General features: G+C 34.8%; 2 protein-coding genes across 2 annotated transcripts in view; one reads left to right on the forward strand and one right to left on the reverse strand.

Annotated features, from left to right (window-relative positions):
• Positions 1-5,470, reverse strand: part of LOC108685111 (leucine-rich repeats and immunoglobulin-like domains protein 1) — an 8,543-nt gene extending 3,073 nt beyond the window's left edge. The window contains exons 1-2 of the mRNA XM_018189761.1: positions 5,053-5,470; positions 1-343 (exon numbers count right to left, since the gene is read on the reverse strand). The exon at positions 1-343 is cut by the window's left edge and continues 16 nt beyond it. Of these exons, the coding sequence (XP_018045250.1) occupies positions 1-342 (342 nt within the window). The 5' untranslated portion in view covers position 343; positions 5,053-5,470. The remainder of the gene's footprint in view (positions 344-5,052) is intronic.
• LOC108685092 (IQ and AAA domain-containing protein 1-like) lies at positions 592-4,758 on the forward strand. The gene is made up of 9 exons (XM_018189731.1): positions 592-734; positions 893-1,045; positions 1,111-1,244; positions 1,381-1,632; positions 1,787-2,088; positions 2,216-2,744; positions 2,822-3,162; positions 3,358-3,606; positions 4,360-4,758. Exons 1-9 carry the CDS (start codon positions 592-594, stop codon positions 4,756-4,758), a joined length of 2,502 nt encoding a protein of 833 aa, XP_018045220.1.
• Positions 5,471-7,317: the final 1,847 nt, after the last annotated feature.

Genomic DNA, 7,317 nt, shown 5'->3' on the forward strand with positions numbered 1-7,317 from the left:
ACCGGCACATCTGAGTGTATGTGGAAAGTCACAAGAACATTCTACGCCTGCTTTTATGATATTTGGACATTTCCACACAGTGTCAGAGAAAGATGACGGCGACGGCGATGGTGATGGTGATACGTGGGATAGATTTTTCGAAATGCCATTGTCTTGCGTTGTCATAGTCGCCGACGGCAACAATGCATTTTCTTCGGTGGTCGTCTTTATGAATGTAGCTGTCGATATTGCCATCAATGTAATCGACTCCATTGTCGTTGTGACATTGTCCTCTGTTGCGTCGAGACATGACGCTGTCATTATCAATGTTAAGACGAGTAGGTCTCGAAATAATTTCGGCATTCTGAAAAGAGATGTTTGATAGGTATATTGAGTTTATGATTATTTATCATATATAGAAAAAGATTTCTTTTTCTGATAATAAGTAATACTGCAAAATAAAATATTTCGATTTTGTTTTTAGTTAACGCACACAAATTCATTCTTAAAACGTCGGTCACTAACCATGGTTTAGAAATGACTTAAGTTCCAAATTTCTCAAGGATAAATAATAAAATTCTACAATATCAATGAAAAGCATATTTAAATTCAATGTCTTACGTTTATTACAACGACTTATGGCTTATCACGAGAAGCGACCTAGAAAAACTGTTAGAACTCGAAAGAGAATTGCAAAAGAGCGCACCGTTAAAAAAAAGAGCTGCTTTAAATTCTGCGTTACCTATATATTTGAGGTACATGTTCGAATTAATTTTATAAAAACATCTCGTATATGTGTATATAATAAAAAATTTAATTATTTTATTAATTTAACTATGATATAAATAATACACGATATGCTATTAATCCTTTCTCATGAAATCATTAATCATTTAAATTAATATTTGTATAGATATCGTAATATTGTAAGAAGACTCCTCATGTGTTACGATCAAATGGTTCAGACGCAGAAACGAGAATTAATTAAGAAGATGTTAGATTGTGCCATCGGTCGTATGCTAGAATACAAAAAGAAAATTGTGCAGCTGGATAATACAGATTATCAGTACGTTTTTCGTTGCTCATCAATTTATGTGCTTTAATTTATAAAGAAATATTGTCTACACACAGATGGCCTGACGATATTTTGAATCAAATAAAATTCACGCCTGATGACATCGAACTATTTGCATCAGTGTCTGGTCGAGAACGTGTAGAGGAACGCAGAAAGTTTATTCAAGAGTTGGTGGAGAGTGTTCACAAAGGTTTGCAATCGATTCATTCGTTTTTTTTTAATTGCTAATACAATTTTATTAAAATGTTGAAGTAATTAATACAACAATTTATGTTTAAAAATTTAATTTAAAAGTTTAAATACATTTTTGAAATTTAACCATCTAGAACCACCGATGACAGAACGCCGTCTTTCACAGATTGAGAGTCCGCCCGAGGTGGAAGATGAGACATTGAAGAGACGTCCTGCTCGACGAAAACGCGTCGTACCACCATCGGAAGTAGAATTAATCCGCGAATCACCATTGGAAAAAGCCGCCCGAGAAGCGAAACTTGTTGCTGAAAAAACTATGCATAACGCAATGTTATTGATACAAAGTCATGAGAGAGCCAGAAAGGGACGCATCCACGGTGCAGATGGTATTCGCAAAAAAAAAATAAATAATTTCATTAGAATAAAATTTTTCAAGTGGGACATTCTCATATGAAAGAAAATGGTATTGAATACAATATATCTATTATAATATTTATTATTACGTTTGCCTATTAATTATGATTGATGCTAATTTTTCAGTGAAACGTATATACGATTACAACAACAAAGTGAGATCCGGAGAGATAATACCGAAAAAAATAGATCGCATCAAATACATCAAATCAGCAGTGACGATACAACGTGCATGGCGGCGTTATGTCGCTAGAAAAGCTATGAAAAAACGAATTGCACGTCTCGAAGAAACTTTGGGTATGACGGTACCAAGCTGGCAATGCAACAAGATAATCGCAAAGGACGATGACAACTTTCAGCGACGACGTGCTCTGATACCCATGTTCGATTTACGTACGAAGAAGGCAATCAATGATGAACGTACAAAGGTAAATTTTTCAAACAGAATTCGTGATTTACATTGCATTATTGTGAAAGAAAAAAAGATGCAAGAGAAAGATAATAAGTTAAAAAATAATAAGTATATAAGATTAAAAAACAATTAATTCCCAAAAGCTCCTGAAAATCAGAGGTCCAGGATTAATGGAGGATATCACTGACGAAATTCATGAATGGTTTGTCGTTTGGTACAACGCATTAGGACATTACGACGTGTTTCCAGCTGCGAATTTGGGTGGCAGTGTACTGATCGTAACCGGACAGACCTTGACGCCAGAGGAATATTTAATAGAAAAATTAGAAAAGGAGAAAAAAGCCAAGGAAAGAAGGAGGAGACTTCCCAAACCTGAACCTATCAAGGCCAAAGATGTTGATTGGAAAATGCCGCAAACAAATAATTTATCCTGCTTAAAGGAAGCAAACAACGATTTTATTCGAAATTGGAGCTTTCGTGACGAAACTTATTTGGAACAAGAATATATGGATTTAATCACTGAAAAACTTTGTTATGAGTTGCAGCTTGAAATGAGGGAGATAGTAGATGAATTGATGAGGGCCGAACTGCGTTTATTAAACAAAGCATTATTGAAAGATCATGAATACGACGAGCAGAAATTTACGATTCCAATGGATAAAATGGATAAAAGTAATCGATATCAACTTAATAATTAAAACTTTTGCACTTATTATCTAAAAAAAAATTTTGATTAATTGTTATGACAGAAAAGATCGACAGAATTAGAAAGAAAAAAGACATTTTGAAGGATGTGCCCATCGAAGATCTCTTTAGCGAGCTTTTACAAGCTAAAATCATTAGGAATTACCAAACTATTTTTTTACGTGATTGGTTTGGTGATCTATCCTATCAAAATTACGAGGCACGTCGCGAGCTCCGGGATCACAAGCATCGACTCGGAGAAGTAAAGCAGCTCGTCGTAGAATATTGCATATTGCCTTTAATTTCCAAGGAGACACATCGACTTGCACCGCTCGTGCGTTCTGTGTGCATCTATGGATTACCAGAAGCTGGAAAGACCTCGCTTGCCAATGTTATCTGCTCAGAGGTGATCTTTGTCTCGATTATGTATTTTCCCGTTAATCATTCAAAGATATTCAAAATGTGTTATATACATATATAATACGATATACAATAGTTTTTTAATTCTTTGTAATGATACATTGATAATATCATAAATTAAAGTAGACTGTATTAATATTTCTCTCGTCTATGTATTTATGATCTCTTTGAACTTTCCTAGATTGGCGCATTACTTTTCGACGTATCAGTGTCTGTTTTAGCTGATAAATATATAGGCCAGGAAAACCAACGCAGACTCATGAATATGATTTCTAAAGTGGCCCGTTTTTATGCACCTTCCATCATATTTCTCGATGCTGGCGAAAAACCATGGCTGAAAAAAGTTCCACTACAAGAGAAGTATCTTCAACCCAAGCGATTCACCAAGCATTTTGTTAGACTAATGAGAGGCATTAAGCCAGGTGACCAGGTAAAGCTACAAAGAAATTGGCAAATAATTTTCTTTCACTCTCTTAGTAATTTTCTTTCACTCTCTTCTTTTTATTCTGTCTGATTTACTTTTTATTAATTATCTGCAATAACACAACTGCTCTGTCAATATTGTACTCTCAGCTTGCGCTTTGCGCTATAAAGTTAAAGATCTTTAGATATTAGAAAAAAATATATATATATTATGAGAAAAATATATATATTATGAGAACGCGGAGTGACACTCCTAAATTGGAGGACTATATCAAAACATATATGCAATCGAGCAACGCCCACTTTGTAAAATTCTTGTTATTCCTGTTTGAAATCTTTCTTCAATATGAATGAATCGCCGCCACCTCGGACGAGTCCACATATACTGAACTCTCTCTTTCTCCTGTGCCGTTCAAATCTTTCATCTCGGTCGCTCGAGGTTGCTCATCAATGAAACACCTCCTACCTGTATATATGGTTGCCGTATGAGGACGTAGGTGGTGGCGAGTTAACGTAGGATTTAGAGTGTTAAAAATTCCGGACAGATACTGTTACTCACTGGCGTAATATTACAAGAGGTAAATTGATACTTGAAAAGTAGATATTTTATCTCGACTTTCAATTTGTGTAAGATTGAATTAAAATATAACAATTATGAGATTGTTAAAATATTATACAAATGAAAGAATATTCAGGATACATAAATAAAATCTGATTTTCATCATGTTAATTATTAATATGACAAATTCATTTTCAACAGATATTATTTCTCTCGCTATCTGAAGAACCTCATAAGGCGACAGCCGCTTTCATCAAGTTCCACGATAAATTTATAAGGATACCCACTACCGATTACAACACACTTTACATGTTCTATAAGAATCTATTAATGAAATATCACGGCGTTGATCGCAATATCGATGTCTCCTGTTTAGCCAAAATGTCTATTGGGGTTCCTCTGGATTTTATCCGACAAGCTGTGGAGAAGGTGTTATCGGTACATCGAAGAATTACTCTTAAATCCAATCCATTAAATCCGATGGAAATTATGAAAGAAGTATTGATGTATCAACATCCTACGAAGATGATGGAGAATCTTGATAAATTTGAAAGAAGAATTTCCCTTGACAGAAAAAGAGTAGAAGAAAAGAAGCCATAAAAGAAAATTCGCGAAAAGATGAATTTATTATTATTATTTTTTTTGGACATAAATATATGTATCGTAGAAGTTTCGCTCTTGTACAAAAACTGTATTTATATTGCAAATATTTGTATGTTCTTTCGCATTGCGTCTAACAGCCCATAAGGATATAAAATATAAAAGGTATGTCTATTTTATAGAAAGAAAAGTAAACATACTTAAATAAAAATATTCTTGTATACACGCAGGAAAGAGAGATGTATATTCTACGACTATATTATAGTTAGAGAACGCTAAAGAGAGAGTACGTACCTCTAATATATAATATGTCAATCTCCTCGAACGTGTTGCCAACCCTTGCACCCTCCCACACTTGACCTCGGTCTTAAAGCGGAGGAGAAATCCAGTAGCACCCACGCCGGTCAAGTGTTTGCGGCGAGTGCATCGTGCTATATTAATGAAGAATAATCTTCAAGGATCCTAAGACGTTTTTCGTCACCATATCCCTTCTTCAAGAGTCTGCGAATTCTTCCTGCTTATATATCCTAGGCTGTCGCGTTTGGCAATATTTCGACTCTTCAGTACCTTATCCCTCGCGATATCGCCGCATAATTGTTGTACATCACAAGTCTTGCAGAGGAATCGCTTCTTATAGCACAAAGTTGACGATCTCAGCATTCATCAACGTCATCAAACGATGACGTTTGAAATGCGTTCACCAGGATATACACTGTCACACATATATATAATTCGTCGGATATTTTGTCGAATCATATGGAAAATTGGTATCGCATGTTCGAAGGAAACTTGAGCGTGGTGACATGAACGCGCGAATAATAGTAAGTAGGATGATCGTACGATATGTGTGCTTCGAAGCACTATGCGTCAAGAGCATGCTCGGCAACCGCTTCGAGAGACGAGAAACCGTCGCGTCGCCTCCACCATCCACACGGTGGGGACTCCCCCGGTCCATGTCGGTCCGTCCGTCTCTGTGTCTCTTAGTTTCCACATAGCATAGCCATGTATGGAACACAGGACGACGTTCTCTCTCCCAGCTCTTACGCCCACTTGCCATAGTCGCGCTTTCCGTACTGACTCCACCGGAGCTGGAGCAGGTATCGTCACGATTGACGACAACGAAAAGAACGAGAATGACAATGTCGATGATATATCGTGTGAAAAAAAGAGGAGCGAATAGAAAAAGCAAATAGAGGAATCGATGTATTTTTTTAAATCTAAACAAAATTTTGAAAATCTTGATCTTTGGAATATCAAAAACTCTACCTCACATTCTAAGAATATTGAAAAACTAATTGATTTATCAAATAAGAAGAAAATTAAGAAAATCTTAATCTTTTTAATTCATCTAACAAGGAAACAACTTTGTGGGTCATATTTTTTCCACTTCCACGAAGTGACAATCTTTCTCTTGAATTATTTAATCCACGCACTGTAAAAAGTAGCGCCAAATGATCTTTACATACGTTATTTTCGTATGCATGAGAACTCGAGAGAAGATGAAGTAGAAGCCGGCAAGAGAAAAAAAAAAAGAGAGAGTAGGTGGGATAGTAGGGGACTCTGAAGGTCTTCAGGATCCTCACGAAATGTCTTTTGATACTGGAAATCTGTTTGCCATCGTCGTTACGAAATCACGTAAAACCGGGCCTCTACGCCCACGCTGCAACAAGAGACTGGCACAGTCGCGGTGAAAGAAAGTCGAACTTCTTTAACAAGCTCGAGATGTTTATAATACACCAGAAATCGAATATCGCATTTAAAAATTAGTGTAAAAATTTATTTATTGCGAAATTATTCTCATAATTTTATAAGAATTTTCTTAATTGACTTTGATGAAAATAGCGAAAGTTCCTTACATAAAGAAAAATAACTCATGATAGCAGTGAAATTAAAGCAGTTAAATTTCATTGCATAAAACGCTGAAAAAAAATATTCTCATATAAGAATTTAATAGAGATAATTAATTTAGTAGATATTTTAAAAAATTGATATCCAAGTCAGATCACATTTTATACCATTTTTATAAATTAGCATTATCTTATTTTTAATATCGTGTTTTTATAAAAAAGATTAATTTGAGAGAGAGATAATAACTAGATATTAAGATAATAACAAAATGTAATTAATTTTAAAGAAATATTAATCGATACACGCGCGCGCGAAAGATCAAAGTGAAGTGATAACTATAATAAAGTCGGTTTGCAATAAATTCCTCGATTATAAAGTCCATTACTAATACTTAATCGTGAACAGCGTTTTTCAAAATCGCGACGAAAAATCGTGTAATGTTGTAATTCCATGAAAGACGATCGTTTCGATATACTATCCATTGCTTGTGTACTTGCATAAAAAGTTCTTTGAACCAGCTGTACTGAAAGTTGATTGACTTTTGTGTTTTACAATTTAATTTGCTCACGATGCAATTATGCTATAAAATACAAGAAGCATGAGAGCATACATTACATCATTAAAGTTTATACAAAGAAATTTTCATAAAAAATTTGATTGGTCAAGGAATTTTTAAGTCAAATTATGATATATATATATATATATAGAAAG

This window comes from Atta colombica, unplaced genomic scaffold, assembly GCF_001594045.1.
Source record: "Atta colombica isolate Treedump-2 unplaced genomic scaffold, Acol1.0 scaffold146, whole genome shotgun sequence".
NCBI lineage: Eukaryota > Metazoa > Arthropoda > Insecta > Hymenoptera > Formicidae > Atta > Atta colombica.